The sequence below is a fragment of the Podarcis vaucheri genome (assembly GCF_965113315.1).
Source record: "Podarcis vaucheri genome assembly, chromosome: Z".
NCBI classification, from domain to species: domain Eukaryota; kingdom Metazoa; phylum Chordata; class Lepidosauria; order Squamata; family Lacertidae; genus Podarcis; species Podarcis vaucheri.
Window position 1 is genome coordinate 2,615,479 of NC_138758.1, and position 19,934 is coordinate 2,635,412.

Below are 19,934 nucleotides of genomic sequence, written 5' to 3' on the forward strand. Positions count from 1 at the left end.
TAAGGATATCTGTCATGTCAGTATCTTCACTGGAATGTTCTTGAGATGTGACACTGCCCAATAACCTGGTGATTCTTGTTTGAGATTTCACACCCCTGTCATGAGTTGATATTCTGTTGTTTGCTTGTAACACTCCCATATTCTACCTTAATGTGCTGAGAAAGCTTAGCTTGCCCAGTAGAAGAATCCTTTTGTTTAATAGGTTTTTTTCTTACAGTAATACCTGCATTGGAGTCATGAATTCAGTTGTGCAAAATATGGAATACAAACTACAGTAGGTAGCCTCAAAGAAAGAGTAGACAAGGAACTATTACCACACAGGTGGAGAGATGAAACATGAAGCGGTATGACTTGCAACAAGGAAATCTCTTTAACCTTTGTATGTTATATTTCACTGTTTTACTTCCTTCCATTAGTTTGGGTCAGGAATACTTTTCAAGATGATGAAATCTAAATCTACATGAAGATATTTACCAAGCATTAGTGCACTGAATAATGTATCCACCTGTTCTGTAAACCAGCAAAGCCTTAGCATTTCCCAAATGCAATGCAGTACACTTATCTAGGCTGGTATCTCATGGCTATGAACAACCAAGGGTTACTCTGGTAGCAATATACATTTGTGAATATTGTGAAGCAACTAGACAATAAATAATAAATTAATAATAATAATAATAATAATAATAATAATAATAATAATAATAATAATTTATTTATACCCTGCCCATCTGGCTGAGTTTCCCCAGCCACTCTGGGCGGCTCCCAATCAGTGTTAAAAACAGTACAGCGTTACATATTAAAAACTTCCCTGAACAGGGCTGCCTTAAGATGTCTTCTGAATGTCAGGTAGTTATTTATTGCTTTGACATCTGATGGGAGGGCGTTCCACAGGGCGGGCGCCACTACCGAGAAGGCCCTCTGCCTGGTTCCCCGTAGCTTTGCTTCTCGCAATGAGGGAACCGCCAGAAGGCCCTCGGCGCTGGACCTCAGCGTCCGGGCAGAACGATGGGGGTGGAGACGCTCCTTCAGCTATACAGGACCGAGGCCATTTAGGGCTTTAAAGGTCAGCACCAACACTTTGAATCGTGCTCGGAAACGTACTGGGAGCCAATGCAGATCTCTCAGAACCGATGTTATGTGGTCCCGGCGGCCGCTCCCGGTCACCAGTTTTGCTGCCGCATTCTGGATTAATTGCAGTTTCCGGGTCACCTTCAAAGGTAGCCCCACGTAGAGCGCGTTGCAGTAGTCCAAGCGTGAGATAACCAGAGCATGCACCACTCTGGGGAGACAGTTCGTGGGCAGGTAGGGTCTTAGCCTGCGTACCAGGTGGAGCTGGTAGACAGCTGCCCTGGACACAGAGTTAATCTGCGCTTCCATGGACAGTTGTGAGTCCAAAATGACTCCCAGGCTGCGCACCTGGTCCTTCAGGGACACAGTTACCCCATTCAAGACCAGGGAATCCCCCACACCAACCCGCTCCCTGTCCCCCCAAAACAGTACTTCTGTCTTGTCAGGATTCAACCTCAATCTGTTAGCCGCCATCCATCCTCCAACCGCCTCCAGGCACTCACACAGGACCTTCACCGCCTTCACTGGTTCTGATTTAAAGGAGAGGTAGAGCTGGGTGTCATCTGCATACTGATGAACACCCAGTCCAAACCCCCTGATGATCTCTCCCAGCGGCTTCATATAGATATTAAAAAGCATGGGGGAGAGGACAGAACCCTGAGGCACCCCACAAGTGAGAGCCCAGGGGTCTGAACACTCATCCCCCAACACCACTTTCTGGACACGGCCCAGGAGGAAGGAGGTGAACCACTTTATGACAGTGCCCCCAGCTCCCAGCCCCTCTAGACGGTCCAGAAGGATGTTATGGTCGATGGTGTCAAAGGCCACTGAGTGATCCAGCAGGACTAGGAAACAGCTCTCACCTTTGTCCCTAGCCTGCCGGAGATCATCAACCAGCGCGACCAAGGCAGTTTCAGTCCCATGGTGAGGCCTGAATCCCGATTGGAAGGGATCCAAATGGTCCGTTTCCTCCAGGTGTGCTAGGAGTTGTTCAGCAATCACCCGCTCAATCACCTTGCCCAAGAATGGCAGATTTGAGACTGGGCGATAGATGGCCAAATTGGCCGGGTCTAAAGATGTTTTTTTTAAGAAGCGGTTTAATGACCGCCTCTTTCAGCAGGTCTGGGAAGGCTCCCTCACAGAGGGAAGCATTCACCACCCTGCAGAGCCCATCGCCCAGCCCTTCCCGGCTCGCTTTTATCAGCCAGGATGGGCAAGGATCAAGGAGACAGGTGCTCGGTTTCACTTGTCCAAGCAGCCTGTCCACATCCTCGGAGGTAACAGATTGGAATTAATCCCATGTAACAGGACCAGACAGAACTCTAGCACTCTCCCGCCCTGGCCCTGCTCCCACGGTGGAGTCTACCTCCTTCTGAATCTGAGCAATTTTATCTGCAAAAAAACTTTGCAAAAGCATTGCAGGAGATCTTGGGGTCCCTACCAGGCCCCGGTGGTACAGGTGGTTCCGATAGATTGCGAACCACCTGAAAAGGTCTCCTGCTGCTGTTTTCTGCAGATGCAATGGAGGCGGCGAAGAAGGCCCTCTTCGCCGACGCCATTGCCACTTGGTAGGCTTGACGTTGAGCTCTAGCCCGTGTCCGGTCTGATTCAGAATGAGTTTTCCGCCACCGGCGCTCTAGCCGTCTCAACGATTGTTTCATCACCCTCAGCTCCGGGGAAAACCACGGGGCTGTCCAGGCTCCATGCAATCGGAGAGGGCGCTTCGGAGCCAGACAGTCAATAGGCCTGGTTAACTCTGCATTCCAGCGTGCCACCAGGGAATCAGCTGAAAGGCCATCAACTTGGGATAAAGCATCCCCTACCACTCTCTGGAAGCCAACTGGATCCATTAAGTGGCGGGGGCAGACCATCCGAATCGGTCCCACCTCCCTGCAGAGGGGAAGGGTTGCGGAGAAGTCCAGTTGCACCAGAAGTGATCTGACCATGGCACTTATTTCGTTTCGCTTTTACTTAGTGTCAGATCACCAACATCCATAGAGGTGAACACCAAGTCTAAGGCATGTCCACGGCTATGAGTTGGGCCAAACTTATTCAGGGACAGCCCCATGGAGGCCATGCTTTCCACGAAGTCCCGAGCGGCCCCTTGTAAGGTCGTGTCGGCATGGATGTTAAAATCCCCCAGGACAACCAAGCTAGGTGTCTCCAGGAGCATATCCGCCACGACCTGAAGCAGCTCGGGCAGGGAATCCTTGGTGCAGCAGGGAGGTCGGTACACCAGTAGGAATCCTGTACTGCCCCTATTGCCCAACTTCCAGAACATGCACTCAGAAAACTGGGTCTTCCCAATAGGACGCCTGGTGCAGACTAATGACTTCCTAAAAATCACTGCAACCCCCCCTCCCCGCCCACATGAACTGGGTTGCTGTGCATAAGAGAAACCTGGTAGGCAAGCAGTGGCAAGGACAGGCCCATCTGCTTCATCCAACCAGGTCTCTGTCACACATGCCAGGTCAAATCCTCCATCCACAATCAGGTCGTGGATGGCAGTGGTTTTATTCATCATTGACCTGGCATTGCACAGCAACACTTTCAGGTCATGTGGGTTTCCCTTGCTGATTACTGTATCCTTCCGGTCAGGACCAGACCCGGAAGCAGGGATAGTCCTCAAACAACGACTAAACCTGCCTCCTCGGTAATGACATGGTCTGGTCTTAGCATAACTCCTCCTGCTGCCCGTGATCACTGAGATCGGGTGTCCCAATACATCCCCCCCCCCCGTGGAACCTGCCCCACCCAATCTATTGGCTGAGGCCCACTTCCAGGCAGCCATGACCCTTCTCCTTAGAAAGCAAAATACAAACTATATAATAATTTAACAGAATAATAATAATAATAAAACAAAACAAAGCAAGAAACAATAGCGCTGACTAAATGCTCATCCCACCCCAAGCAAAAATAAAATAATGAAATATAATATTATAAAAAACAACCACCACCATTTAAGGTGCTGCAAATTAAAAGCAATTAAAACATTTAAAACCATTTTGTCCATTGCTGCCGGTAGCTGCTCAGGCCTCTAAACTGTAATGGTAGTGCAGGCCCCGCCCCCTAGGCCAGATGGAGTTGGCAGGAGAGGGAGCGGTCTTCCCAGCACTCACACAAGCAGCAGCAGCAGCCGTGTCCCGGAGGCCTCTCTCAGGCCTCTTATTCTGTGGCGGTGAGTGCAGGCCCCGCCCCCTAGGCCAGATGGAGTTGGCAGAAAAGATGGAGTTGACAATGATCCAACACTGCTAGAAAAGCTGGACTACCCATAAGACATGGGTCCAACGCCTAACAGAAAATAATGCCAAACTCAGCGCTGTAAGTGGCACTACTCTAGTGACAGATGCCTCATTTGCAAAAGGGGAAGAGCCCCTTCTATGCTTCAGAAGGCCATTAGTTACCTTTAATCCTGGCACCTACTCATATAGAAAGTAGATTTAAAATGCTAAAAGACTGGAGGTATATGCTCTTTTACTGACTCTACATGCCATAGTAGGAATCAACCATCTGTGAGGTACTAAACCCTAATAGTTTAAGGCAGTGGTTCCCAATTATCTAACTACTGAGTACCCCATTTTTCAAAAGCATAGCCAAGGACTGCCTGTTTTTGAAAATTTTGATATCTATAGTAGTTTTTGTTATGTGAATGGTGCCACAGACCCCCTAGATGTGTTAGTCTGACCCCTTGAGGTCTGCAGACCACCAACTGGGAACCACTGGTTTAAAAAATAATGTAATTTGCCTTCGCTTGCAATTCTACAAGGAGTAACGGAATAGTCCTGAAAAGTGTTTTGCACTTAAAACTACAGCTGTCGTTTTCTGTGAAAAGCAGAAGTTTGGCATGTACATAAACTCTTACATCAGCCCTCAAAACAGGAAGGTTGTTAGCAATATCTGTCTGACACTGAGCAGTCTATGCAAAATTAATTTGTGTTCTCAAGTCTAACAAGTTAGCAGGTCTCAACATCACAGAAACATCAACCAAAAGTTAACATGACTAGCTGCTCCAGGTCATACTGGAACATGGAGCTGCCTTCCAGAGTGGGTTGTCTGAGGCTGCAAATTAAGAACAATGTTTCTACCAGTCTATATCTTTGTGAACACCCACTTCAGTCAACACTGTTTGATCCTCCCTGCTATAATGCTAAATAACCTAAAACTCAAGAGGGAAAACAGTGCCTTTTCTCCTGACAAAGCAGAGTTCAAAGCTTGATCAAGATGACAACAGAGCAGGAATATCAAGAAGCACATAATTATTAACATGAAGCACTTTACTTTTATAAAACGTACAACAAATCATTACCCTTCATTACAACAAAGCACATAGTCTGCAAGTTTAAATGAATATTGATTTCTTCCCCAATTAACAGTTTTCAAGGGCTCTCTACTCTGCTCCCTATTGTCTTTGGAGCCAATACTGCAACCCTGACTACATCTGTGTTGAAAAGTGTCCCAATAATTTTAAAGGGATTTAAACCCAACCAGGTATTCTCAGGATTACAGCAATAGCCCTCTCACTAGTGTCTGTTTGTATGCTAGAAATCCTTTTCTTAGTTCTATTTCTTTCCAAACTAGTTAAAATGTTCCAAGTTATTTTTGTTATCTTTAGAACTATAATTAATCTTTCTACAGATTAAGTATTCCACATAAACCCATCAGAAGTGGTGATCTTTATTTACATCTTATCTGGAGCATGTCGTCTTCAAAAGGGTGGGGCTTTTTGGGGGGGGGTGTCTTTTGTAAACAAGTTTCCCTCAGACTCCACAAACTTCTGGAGTTATGAGCAAGAAAGAATGGCTAATTTCATTCTGAAGGTTTTGTATTATTGCACAACTTTCTCTGACAATAATTCGACTGCGGCAGACCAACACAGCTACTTACCTGTAACTAGTGCGCATTTGTTACACTTCATATACTTAATATTTGCTGCTTTTACTAAAGGAGTGAGTCTGCCTTCATTTTTTGACTATACTCTTTAAATATTTCTATTGTGACAATTGGAGTGCCCTCTGAAAACAGCTTTAAAAATAGTATTCTACTGACCTGTTCTTCAGTATCAATATTAGCCTCCAAATTCCTATTGGCCAAAACAGGAGTTCTGTGTGCACATTTTTGAGCTATAAACTCCAGTTAAACCTGAAGAACCATCACAGACTAAGAGCAAGCTGTGAATTCCATCCCATCACATGCAACACAACTGGAGTGTTGGCCAGTTTCCAAGCACAGCCTTTGCATAGATATGCCAACAAACATTATTTCAATCTGACAAATATCGCTAAAGGCTGAAGGCAAGTTCTAATGTTTCATCCAGGAAAAGTAGTAGTTGTACCTTGGTTTTTGAACAGCTTAGTTCTCGAATGTTTTGGCTCCCAAATGCCACAAACCCTGAGTGTTCCAGTTTGCAAACTATTTTTGGAAGCCAAACGTCTGATGAGGCTTCCGATTGGCTGCAGGAGCTTCCTGCAGCCAATCGGAAGCTGCACTTTGGTTTCTGAACCTTTTGGAAGTCAAACAGACTTCCAGAACGGATTCCGTTCAACTTCCAAGGGATGAATGTAATGTGAACCAAGGGCTGTGAAGCTGCTACATTTTCTGGGGATGCAAAGTCCCAACACAACTCCCTCTTCAATTGAACAAGTATTCCTGTACTCCTTCAAACCCATCCAGAATGGCATCAATAAGGTTGGAATCTCAGTATCCCCTCATGGGTAGGTAGTTGCCATGTTTACCTGTTCAGGAAGTTACCTGTTCAGGATGGGGCTGTACTGGCTCTGAAGGAACAAGTGCATTGCTTGGAGTACTCCTGAAAACACATTTGTAGCTAGAAGTCCAAGTGTCCTCTGTGGACAGGAGTGCCTTTTATGAGCTTCATCTCGTTCGTCTAGAACTACAGCTGTTCCTGAACAGGGAAAGCCTGACCACTGCAGTTCACCAAGTGTTGGAAACCTCAAGGCAAGATTACTGTAATATGCACTATGTGGGGCTGCCCTTGGGTCTGGGTCAGAAACTCCAGCTGGTGCAGAATGTGGCACTCAGACTGCTGAAAGGAGCTCCTGGTTGAGAACACATGGAGACATTGTTAAAACAGGAGCACTAGCTGCCCATTTACTACTGGGCTGGGGTCATGGTTCTTGTATGAATTTACAAAGCCTGAACAACTTAGTTGTAGAGTGCCTCAAGAATTACCTGAACCCTTACATCCCAGATCGATCACTGAGATCACCTGCAGGAGCATCGCTGGTCATTCCCTGAGTTGGTAAGGCTCATTTGATAACAAGAGTCTTTATTTTCATTAGCTCAGTCCTGTGAATACTCTGCCAATGGAAATTCAGCAGACACCTTCTGTGCCATATTTTTAAAATGTCTGCTACAAACTTTTCTACCCTGCCAGGCCTAGCTATGGAGGCAATTAAGAACACATTCTTCTACAATGGTTAATTGGTGTCTGTTTTTAACTTTGTTATGGTTTTTATTGTACAATTTTATGTTTTATTGCTGTAACCCACTTCTATATATTTTTATAGCATAGCAGTGTATAAATATTTTTATTTTTTTTAAAAAGAGTACCCCTGATGGGATAAAATGGCAGATAGAAAGGCACATCTACCCACCTTCCAAATTTTGTAAAAGGAAAACTTATATATTATATTAGTGAACAAGCCACTTCCAGGGCTTCTGATTGAACTTTCAGTTCTCCACAGCCAGAAACCACATTTATGCTTAAATGAGCCTATTTTTATTGTCAATCAGCATCTCACTGTCAAAATACTAAAGTAGTTCAGAATTCAGTTAATAACAGTAGGTATGTCAGATCCAAATCACAGACAAACTACATTACGCTACCCAAGACAACTCAGCAGGCTGGAATGATTTAAAATTAGATACGAATTTTCAGTATAAATATGCCAGTAACCTCTACATATGTAAGGAACGCAGCTTCCATGGAAGGGAACTAAGTCAAACACACACAAAAACTCCTGTGGTTCACCACAGAGCATAGAAAAAAATCAAAGCAAATACACAATGGAAAGATCAAAGTAGATGCATATACAGTAGTACCTCGGGATGTGAACGGGATCCGTTCCGGAGCCCTGTTCACATCCTGAATAGAACGTAAAACGCGACCATGCAGGTTGCGTTTTGCCGCTTCCATGCATGCACGTGACATCATTTTGAGCGTCTGCACATGCGGTGAAACCTGGAAATAATGCACTCCATTACTTCCGGGTTGTCGTGGAACGTAACTTGAAAACGCTCAACCTGAAGCACATTCAACCCGAGGTATGACTGTAGTCCTGTTCACATACTGTTTGTGTGCACACACTATACTGTTGTAACCAGTCTCAACAATCTTTGGAAACTTGAGTACTTTGAGAGGCAAGGGAACCTCTTCAGAAAACTCTTAACACCATCAAACTTACAGTTCCCATGAATCTCTGAAGGAAGTCATGACGGTCTTAGGGTAACCTGATTTAAATTTAATACCACCTTCTGTCTGTTCTGTTCTGACAGAACATTCTTTATGTATGCTACTACAGCGGCAAGAATTCTTCTGGCAAAGTATTGGAAGACGCAGCAGCTACCCACTCTGGAAGAATGGCAAGCGAAGGTGATCGAGTATATGGGAATGGCAGAGATGACCGGCAGAATCCGTGACCAGGGGAGTGAGACGGTGGAAGAAGATTGGAAGAAATTCAAAAAATATCTTAAAGACTGTTGTAAGATTGATGATGGCTGAGATGTTATGGTTATAAGAAATAGAGATTTGCAGCTGTAAATCATAACTTTAAAGAATGTAAAATGAAATTGAGTGAATTAATTGAACTAAGGGTTGCTGAGAAAGGGTTAACATAAGGATGCAGAAAAAGGGAGGTATGGGGAAGTCCGGGAAATAAGGTGAATGAAAATAAGTTTAAGAAATTATACGTGTTTAATTGTTTGTATGTTTTGCATTGTTTTGTTTTACCTTTTGTTTTATATATGTTGGAAAATTAATAAAAATTATTATAAAAAAATAAAAAAAAATTAAATTTAATACCACCTTGTTTAGAGTTCTGGACAAGCTAAGCAGGAATTATTCTATTTCAAGCTCCTTCAAACAAGTCCAACATTATGTAGTAAAAGTTGCAAGTACAGCTGTCCAAATATTTCCCATGGTCCTACCTTAAATATACCTATGAGAGAACACTACATTCAAGTCTAGATCTGTTTACACTTCCTGAAATCAAGCTACACGCACTTCCATGCTACATCCATCCTTGAAGAAACATTTGTTTTGTGTTATGCGCCTTCATTTTAAAAAAGTCATCCAAGAACTCTTTATTCTCTGCAGCTATATAAAACCAAAACAGAGAATACTATTAACTCTATGCATATCTAGGTTAAGCTACCAGCTATGAAGTAAAAGGAAGTGTGCTATTACATAAAGTTTATTGCCAACTCTACAAAGTTTTTCCTGGAATTCAGCCCTGCCCAATAATAACCACAAAATCAAAGGGAGAAAATGGAGGAATATATTTTTAGGTTTGAAAAATGAAAATTCACTTCCAATTTGCTTGCAGCTACTCATGTATGGTGAAAATTGCCTCCATTCACAGAGGCTAATGATGAAAAATGGGTTCTTCCCATAACCCCGTCAGAAGATCGAATCAGGATTCAATGTGACCATAACAGATTGAAGAGTTGGGCCCAAACTAACAAATGAAAGGCTTGGAAAAAACCCAGAAAAATTGGGGGAAAGCCAGGTTTCCCCCCGTTTTTCCCCAAAGCCGGTTTTTCCTGCGGGGGGGGGGGGGTGTTTGATATACTTTGAATATGCCACACACTATTCCCCCCTCCCCATTTTTCCTGGGAAAAAATGGCTTTGGGGAAAAAAACCTGTCCCCCCACCCTCCCTTTTCCCGTTTCCCCCCCAGGTCTTCCAGCACCCCCACTTTGGAGATCCCTGCCAACTGACACCAGGCAGGTGTTCTCACTGTACTCTTTCCAGCAACTGCTCAAAACATTTTCGTTACGGCCAGCCCATCTGAACACGTAGAAGCTGCATGCAATTTACTTCCTTTTAACCACTGCTGACTTTAATCATATTTGAATACAGTGGTACCACAGGTTACATACGCTTCAAATTACAAACACTTCGGGTTACAAGCTAACCCGGAAGTAGTACCTCGGGTTGAGAACTTTGCCCCAGGGTGAGAATGGAAATCGTGTGGTGGTGGCACGGCAGCAGCGGGAGGCCCCATTAGCGAAAGCGCGCCTCAGGTTTAGAATGGTTTCAGGTTAAGAACGGACTTCAGGAACAAATTACGTTCATAACCCGAGGTACCACTGTACTCTTAAATACCTGCCTTTAACTGTGTTTTATCAATCATTTTAATGTTCTGTTGTATATTTTTGTAAACTGTTTAGAAAACTCTCTTACCATCATGCAGTTTATAATATATAATAACAAATTCAATTTTAAAAACACACAAACAGAGTTTGAGCCTTAGTACATGTTATTCAATAACTGGATGTTGGTTACTTCTGGGCCTGGCATGCAACAAATTTGCCTTACGATTAGCCCTGGCTGATCTCAAGTAGAGATGGGAAGGCCTGAAAACCACCGGAAAGAACAGGTTTTTATCCATTAATTCCCAAAGCTGTTTTTTAGAAATGCATGAGAAAAATGACAAAGAGGAAGAGGAAGAAGAAATGGAAAATGATAGCAGTAGTTCAGAAAATGAGAGAGAATAAATTGCATGTATATGTTGTGTCTTCTGTTTTTTGTTTTTTTTTTTAAGCACTACTCAAAGGGTAGACCTTCTATGGAGCTTAAATATTGAGATGGATCTTAACTTTATTTGCTATTGGTGCTAAGGTGCAAATCTGATTATTTTTTATGTTGATGGTTTTTTGCTTTTTTGTTGTTTTGATGGAAAGGCGGATGGTTACATGTTTTATTGCAAGCATAATACTTTTATATACACTGTGTTTCATGCAATTTGTAAAACTACTCCACACTGAACTTTTTTTCAATTTTTCCAAAATTTCCATTTTTTCCAGGAGAAAACAGGGGGAAATGTTTTTTTCTCTTGGCTTCAAAATTTCTGGAAATTTTACATCTCTAGTCAGGAATAATAAGACAAATGCACAAATCAAGGATGGGGGATACCTAGTGTCCTGATCAAGTGACATAACAGTATCGCTCTATTCTGCCTTGGTCAGACTACACCTGGAATACTGTGTTCAGTTCTGGACATCACCGTTTAATAAGCTGTTCAGTTTAATTAAACGTTCTGCCCAGCGCCGAGGGCCTTCTGGCAGTTCCCTCATTGCGAGAAGTGAGGTTACAGGGAACCAGACAGAGGGCCTTCTCAGTTGTGGCGCACGCCCTGTGGAATGCCCTCCCATCAGATGTCAAGGAAATAAGCAGCTATCCTATTTTAAAAAGACATCTGAAGGCAGCCCTGTTTAGGGAAGTTTTTAATATTTAATGCTGTATTGTTTTTAACACTTGATTGGGAGCCGCCCAGAGTGACTGGGGAAACTCAGCCAGATGGGTGGGGTATAAATAAGTTGTTGTTGTTGTTGTTGTTGTTGTTGTTGTTGTTGTTGTTGTTGTTGTTATTTTGACAAGCTGGAGCATGTGCAGAGAAGGGCAACCAAGATGATCAAGGGTCTGGAGAACCAAACCTTATGAGGAACCGTTGAGGGTGTTGTGCATGTTGAAATATTATTTGCCAAAGTAACAGACTCTGTTTGAAAACCACAGTCTCAAAGTCACATATAGATAACTTAGTTACGTCTAACCACATGGCCAACTTCTAATACCTGCAGGACTTGGACAGTGATCTTATGTATGTATTTATGTGTGTGGGTTTTTGTATGTAAATGTATATGTAAAGGTAAAGGACCCCTGGACAGTTAAGTGCAGTCAAATTTGACTATGGGGTGCAGTGCTCATCTCTGTGTTCAGGCCGAGAGAGCTGACATTTGTCCACAGACAGCTTTCCGGATCATGTGGCCATCATGACTTACCGTATTTTTCGCTCTATAGGACGCACTTTTTCCCCTTCAAAAATGAAGGGGAAATGTGTGTGCGTCCTATGGAGCGAAGACGCCGTAGCCCCACGCGCGCTCTCCAGCTGGGGAGGTGACGCGCGGCTATAGAGGCTCCTGCCATAGCTGCGCGTCACCTCTCCAGCTGGGAGAGGGTCGCGGGGGGCTGCTTTAGCCCCGCGCGCGCTCTCCCGGCTGGGGAGGTGACGCGCAGCTATAGAGGCTCCTGCCATAGCTGCGCGTCACCTCTCCAGCCAGGAGAGGGTCGCGGGGTGCTTCTTTAGCCCTGCACGCGCTCTCCCGGCTGGAGAGGTGACGTGGGGCTGTAGAGGCTCCTGCCATAGCTGCGCGTCACCTCTCCAGCCGGGAGAGGGTCGCAGGGGGCTGCTTTAGCCCCGCGCACGTTCTCCCGGCTGGAGAGGTGAAGCGCGGCTATGGCAGGAGCCTCTACAGCCCCACGTCACCTCTCCAGCCGGAAGAGCGCGTGCAGGGCTAAAGAAGCACCCCGCGACCCTCTCCTGGCTGGAGAGGTGACGCGCAGCTTTAGAGGCTCCTGCCATAGCCGCGCGTCACCTCTCCAGCCGGGAGAGCGCGCGGGGGGCTAAAGCAACCCCCCGCGACCCTCTCCTGGCTGGAGAGGTGACGCGCGGCTATGGCAGGAGCCTCTCCGCTGCGCCTTTCCGCTGCTCCCTGACCTGCTCTTTGGGGCTGGTGGTGGGCTTCCCCCCGCCAGCCCCAAAGAGCAGGTCGAAAGGAACCTGAAGCCTGGAGAGCGAGAGGGGTCAGTGCACACCGACCCCTCTCGCTCTCCAGGCTTCCAAGGTAGCCGCCTGAACGCACCTTAAACGGCACCTTGTTTTAGAGCAGGAAAACAAGAGGGGGAAAGTTCTCCCCCTCTCTGCCCAGCACCCCTTCAGTGAAGCGGCAGAGTTTTTTTTTCTTGTTCTCCCCCCTCTAAAACAAAGTGCGTCCTATTGTCCGGTGCGTCCAATGGTGCGAAAAATACGGTAACTGCTTCTGGCACAACAGGACACCGTGATGGAAGCCAGAGCACACGGAAATGCTGTTTACTTTCCCGCTGCAGGGGTACCTATTTATCTACTTGTAGTGGTGTGCTTTTGAACTGCTAGGTTTGCAGAAGCTGGGATAGAGCAATGGGAGCTTCCCCCGTCATGCTGATTTAAATCACCGACCTTCCAATCAGCAAGCCCAAGAGGCTCAGTGGTTTAGACCACAGCGCAACCCATGTCCCTCTATGCATATGTGTGTGTGTGTGTACACACACACACAAACACCAATGCAAGCAGAGAAGTCTCTGCCTAGAAGAACTTATAATTTAACATTCTACACAGGGGAATAATTTGAGAAAAACGTCACGTATGGTAAGAATGTATATTTAGCTACTGCTGAGAAAACCCATATCTTCCTCTAAAACTAGGAACTGAGGTTTGAAGAGCTGTAGAGGGTGGTAGTAGCGTATTATAACCAAGGAGGGAAGAAACATTATCTGTTGTTTCCATTTTTGTTCCCGCTGGTTTTAATCTTACCATGACATTTTAAGTTGTACTTTAAATTGGAGCTTTTTAAAGCATCTCTGTGGGCATTGGCTTAGGTCCAAGACACCTAAGGGACCAGCTTCTCCCATGCAGCCAACCTACTACCAAAGATGTGATGGAGAAACTCCTATCTAGGTCCCAACTATGGTGTACGTTCAGCTGCTGGGGCTGAGTGAAAGTGCCTTCTCCATGGCTGCACCTAAATTAATGAATTATTTCCATTGAGAGGCTTGTATGCACCCTGCCAAAAGCTTTTGCCATACAATGAAGCACTTTGCTAGGCAGGCAAGACAAAGACCACAGATACTTAGCAGGCAAAAACCTTGTCAGAATTATTAAAAAGTCTTTTACCAACTGGTAATCATCCATCATGCAGCAACATGTTCCACAGCCTTGGTGCAGCCACTGATCATTTCAATTTCTAATCTTCTACCTACAACATTAGAAACTAAAATTATCAGCGACTGCACCAAGGTTGTGGAACATGTTGCTGCATGTTGGATGAAGAACATACCATGAAAAAGTTGCAAGCTGTCACCTATTAAGGTCTCTGAAATGTTCTTAGATATTGGGAGTGGGAGAAGGGAAGAAGAGGACTGCACGAAACTTGGAAATTCAAGGTCTGCAACGAAGTTTAATCTTAATGATATTGGTAGAAAAGTTTCAAAGATCACCCTGTCCCAACATGAGCAAACCATGTAAAAAAAACAGAATCACAACAGAATCAGATGAAGGATCACTGTGTCCCTTATTACAGAATTCACAGAAGAATTCAACAACAACTACAAAAGTATTTGTTTCAACAGCTGAATGATTCCTCTGGGCCCCATCCAGGAAGGCAGATTCTCTTACAGTATACGCAGCACCAAGATCCTTTGTCACTTAAAACTCCCCATGCATAGCTACCAAATACATTCTGCGAGTATAGAACTATGCTTTAAACATAGAACTGCGAAAGGCAGCTTCCAAGATCCACATTTTAGCACAGAAAATCAACAAGCATTTGGCTTTTATTAGACTGTGGGTGAAGCAAGGTGAGATGGGTTGTATAATTCTATTCTTCATGGAAGCACTGCCATAATAAATCTGTGGGAAGCAAATTGTGGCAAGAACCATGGATGAAGCCAATAAATCTGATTTCAAGTCACTTGAACAGCATTCATTAAATAAAGGTATGTTTTGGGTATCAAAAAGTACTGAATAGTTTCTACAGTCACCACAAAGCTAGGTGTCTACAACAGGGGTGGAGAACACACCAGACCTCTTTACCCAGACCTCAGGAACCCTCCCCAGGCCACATCCCTCACCAGTTCTGCTTTGTGCCCCTTTCTATTGTTTTAATATGGTTGAAATGTGTTCTTCAACTATGATAATACTTTGTTTGCCTGAACAGAAAGATGGTTTTTGTATGGCTGAAATTTAGCCAACTGAACAAACGGTTTACCGTTTACTTACCCTGTCTACTTTTATGTCTGGCCCAGTGTTAGAAACTCATATATGAAAGCTATGAGCCAAATGGCTCCTGGAACCTGGGTTACAGGCGCAAAAACAGAATGGCTAGTCGCCATTTCTGCCCCCCAAAAAACTATGGTTTGGTATTACATCTCAAGGAGCCCATTGTGTCCCACTGTAATCTTTGAGATATGGGCAAAGCAAGGAAGTCTGAAACAGACTGAACATTAAACTAGAGAAAGCAAAAGGGTATAATTATATCATTAATATCTAATAACTCCAGACTCAAAGACAACTTTGGTCCACTGTACCCAAATATACACTAACTTGCAAACTTTCAAGCTTATGGATTACCAACTGCTCATCTTTTTAACATAAAAGTTACAACACAATCCTATATGTGTCTACTCAAAAGTTAAATCCACTAAAGTTCAATAAGACTGACTTCCAGGAAATTGGGTAGAGGGTTGCAGCCTTAACATGAAATCTAATGTCACAGGAACAGAGGATGTTACTTTATACCACATCAGACCAAGGGTCAATCTGCAATATTATGAATGCTGACTAGTTCATCTAATAGATTTCTCTACCTGGAAACACCAGACTGAACCCAGTAGCATATGGTGGTGTGGGCCACCAGTGCTTGCTTACTTGACCTTCTGGCAGGTAGGCTATCTCTGTTTAACTGTGGGGAAGGAGTGGGAGGGGCAAAGCAGTTGAGAGGTTAGAACTGCCTAAATGTACTGGAAAGAGCATCTTATTTGGCTCTGCTGGTGTGCTTGTACATAGCCAAACTACCCTCTGCTTTGTCCCTCCCAGGAACCAGCAGCAACCCACCTGCAAGGTCAGGTAAGCCCCACTCCCCTGTCTGCTAGTGAATGAACTAGGAAACTTTTGTACGTGAGGCAGGTGCTCTATTACTGAGCTACATCCGTTCCTGACTTACAACTGAAATGCTACCTAATATACTGGTTCAGTAAAAAATAGTTACCATATACAGTTAAAGTTGTATCTAAGCGATACTGAGTGGTTTATGAAGGAAGATTTAAAAATCCCACTCCCCCCTCCCTCCCTCCCTCCCTCTCTCTCTCACACACACTATTCTTTTAAAACAAGACATGTAAAGAAGATGGATCTAACAATGACAAAACTGAGACACAACATTAAATGGTTAAAACAATTGGAAACACAAGTTACAAGTTACAAATTACAAGTTCTGAAATTATGGATTTGTGGGCAAGTCAGAAATTGTTGGGCAGTAATCAATTTTATAGTAGGTTAGAAATCAATTACCTTGCCAAAGTACCAAAATCTAGAGCAAAATCTTAAAGCTGTGTCAGTTTCTAGCCACCTTCCATGTGATTTTTTTTTAAGATTAATTTATAGTGGCCAGCTCCTTGATGCATATGATGGAATTAGAGAAGAATGAAAGTAATTGGAGGGTTCACTGACCTTTTGAGATATGCTAGATTTAGATGATAAAAGAGCGCAAAGGAATCAGAATCTTTTGATCCATAAAGAATGTAAAGAGATAAAACTGGTCAACAAAAGGGAACCCAAAGCAATAAAACCTACTGGTCCTACCAGAGCACCCTTGGTTGTTGTTGTTGTTGTTTTAACAAAACCACAGGTCCTTTTGATGGGTTTAGTGGCATTACACAAACACCCAACAGATTAGCAAATAACTAGCGGGAAATGCATCACACTCAAGCACATCCATCCACAAGTATACAGTTCCAGAATACTAGTTGCATTTGTCTGTGACAACAAAATGACAAAAAGTACTTCCTTTATTTAAATTCATGCAAGCACCACGGACAGACAAGTATTACTTACAGGTATAAATCTTGACCCAGTTGTAATGTTCCCATTATTGAGTGCACATTATGGAATGCACAACTTCCATATTAGCACACCCCCCCCCCCAAATTCCTGGTTCCTTAACTGGGAGTCTATCTAGCAATAGAGACCAAATAATGCTTAATGTTCAATAAGACTATCAAAAAACTTTTTCATGCTCAGAGGTGGTGCATGCAGCAGTGAGCTGGCCACATAAATCCTACCTTAGCATTAGTAAAAGTGTAACTATTTTATAATCTATTTCAGTGCTCACAACAAGACATGGCACTTAAAAAGTCCAAAACAAAGCACAGCTTTACTTCCTCCACTAGGGAAAGTGAGTAAAAGGACAAGATGGGGTCAGTTGCTGCAAGATAAGGTACTAGTAACTCTACTGAAACATTCTGGGGTTGGCCAGTGCTTGGTGCAAACAAGCTTAAGCATGAATTTGGCAGGAGCAGCTCAGCAGCAGTTTAAGGCTGCTGACAGAGATGTTCCATGGCCAATAGCAACTCCTCAGATGTTTTTGCATGTTTCAAGCATGAAACAAAAGCATGCCACAAAGAAGTAACAGCTTCCTCTTCACATCCCAAACCTCTTCTCCCTTCAACAATGATAGTGAATGTTGAATGTGCAAGTGTATGTCTAGAACAAACACCATTAGATGTACTGATGGATAAGTGTTTAATACTTATTGTATTTGTTTAAAAATCAATTTTATTTATATACAGTGGGCCCTTGGGTTACGTACCTCTCTGGATACGTAATCTTTGGGTTGCGAAAGCGGCAAACCCAGAAGTATTTTTCTGGGTTTCACCACTTGTGCATGCACAGAAGCACTCTATCACACTATGCGTGTGTGCAGAAGTGGCGCCGCTGGTTACGGATTTTTTGGGGTACGCACAGACCTCTGGAATGAATTAAATCCCTATCCAGAGGGTCCACTGTGTGTATACACAGCTCTACAGTCATCATGATGTAGGCAGAGCCTGTTGGAATTTATTTAATAAAATGTATATACCATACCTTTCTTATTTATATAACATGTATATATTTGACCGGGACGCAGGTGGCGCTGTGGGTAAAACCTCAGTGCCTAGGACTTGCTAATTGTAAGGTCGGCAGTTCGAATCCCCATGGTGGGGTGAGCTCCCGTTGTTCGGTCCCAGCTCCTGCCCACCTAGCAGTTCGAAAGCACCCCTAAGTGCAAGTAGATAAATAGGTACCGCTTTATAGCGGGAAGGTAACGGCGTTTCCGTGTTCGGCACTGGTGCTGGCTCGCCAGCTGCAGCTTCGTCACGCTGGCCATGTGACCCGGAAGTGTCTTCGGACAGCGCTGGCTCCCGGCCTCTTAAGCGAGATGAGCACGCAACCCTAGAGTCGGACACGACTGGCCCGTACGGGCAGGGGTACCTTTACCTTTTTACCTATATATTTGACCAAACTGCAGGAGGCAGTAGAAGACAGGAGTGCCTGGCATGCTCCAGTCCATGGGGTCACGAAGAGTTGGACACGACTAAATGACTAAACAACAACAATATACTACTTGGTAAAGTTTCTAAGTGGTTTAACAAGAATGAAAAGTGGTAAAAACGTAGAGTCACCTCTCAAGTGCTCCTGGACTGAAAGAACATCCCCACTGAGACTTTTCCCAAAATCGCCCTCAAAAATATATACGCTCCCCCCCCCGCCATGTCACTCTTTGACTTCTTGCAGATTTGCTCAATGGTCAGGCTGAAAGGCACATTAGTAATACTAAGAGTACTAACGGCAATCCACTCAAGCAAAGGCAAGTCAGTAACTGCCCCAGTGTAACCCACCCTCCCCCACCCAGCACGCTTTTCACCACAGCCCTCTCTCACCTGCATACCAGGCACCTGCATGGCGATGGGGGAGTGGGCCATGGTGATCTCAACCCTTCCTTTGGTCTCTCCTCTCCTCCTTGCAGAGGCCTCTCCTCCTGCTGCCGGGTAACCACCGCCTCTGCTATTACTGCTTCAGCTGCAACGGAGCCTATGGGTGGAGGGTAGGGGAAGGAAGCAGAGCATTAAAACACCTTCAGCTGCACCTTCGCCAGCTCTGCAGACCTCAACACACTCCTTTGCTGACCCCGCCACCATCCTCCAGCCCCTTCTTTGGCTCCCCCCCTAGACTACTGGTGCCAGGTGGAGGTGAAGTAATTCACCACAAACACACTTACTCCGTTTTAAAGCCACCTCTCTCCTCTGCTTTGGCCACCCTTCCGCCCCAACCAATCCTCAGATTTCTTCCCTCTAGGTCCGCTCCCATACCTCACTCTTTCTTCTCTGCCGCCAGCTGCCTCTGCTTTGGAGCCCCTGGTCTATCGCTGGGGGAGGAGGAGGAGGAGAAGGGCACCCCCCCCGCGCACTCACTCAGCTGTCAGATTTTCCACTCGGAGGCCTCTATTTTCCCGCCCCCCCCCCGCCCCGCACCCTCCACGGAGCTTCCCCGCTTGTGCCCCGTTCCTTCCGCGGCCCACCTCGGCTCTTCTCCGCGCTCCTCGAGCTCTCGCCTTCCGGGCTAGCGGCGTGAAGGAGCCATCGGCCAGGCGGCGGCGGTCGCCCTGCGGCTGCTGCTCCTCGCGGCCTGCCCGGCTCCGTCGGCGGGTGCTGCTGCTGCTGCTGCTGCTGCTCCTCCTCCTCCGCCGGCGGCGGCGCAGCAGCCCATGACCCGCGCCCTCCGCGGGGAAGCAGCAGCGGCTCGGCGGCGGCGAAGGAGGTGGGCGCAAGAGGAGGAGGAGGAGGCCCCGGCGGGCGCCAGGCGGAGTCGCCTCAGGAGGACGCCGCCGCGGCCATGTTGGCGGGGACAGGGGGGGGGGAGGAGGAGGCGGCGGCGGCGGCGGCCCAGGCAGCGACCGGAGAGGCCGAGGCAGCTGCCTCCGCGGGGCCCGAACCCTCGCGCTCTCCCGCAGCCCCCTCTCTCCCTCGCTGGCGGCGGCGGCGGACTCCTGCTTCC

The 19,934-nt window shown here is 45.6% G+C and overlaps 1 protein-coding gene across 2 annotated transcripts in view; it reads right to left on the minus strand.

Moving 5' to 3' along the window:
• The window catches only part of STK26 (serine/threonine kinase 26), a gene marked incomplete at its 3' end in the record, with an annotated part of 50,157 nt that extends 30,522 nt beyond the window's left edge, over nt 1-19,635 (minus strand). Inside the window, exons 1-2 of one of the 2 annotated variants that reach the window (XM_082207473.1) lie at nt 19,459-19,589; nt 18,821-18,971 (exon numbers count right to left, since the gene is read on the minus strand). In XM_082207473.1, coding sequence (XP_082063599.1) covers nt 18,821-18,862 — 42 coding nt within the window. In that variant the 5' untranslated portion in view covers nt 18,863-18,971; nt 19,459-19,589. Of the gene's footprint in view, nt 1-18,820; nt 18,972-19,458 lie in introns of both variants that reach the window. The other variant, XM_082207474.1, reaches the window with a different exon arrangement.
• Between the last annotated feature and the right edge of the window lie 299 nt (nt 19,636-19,934).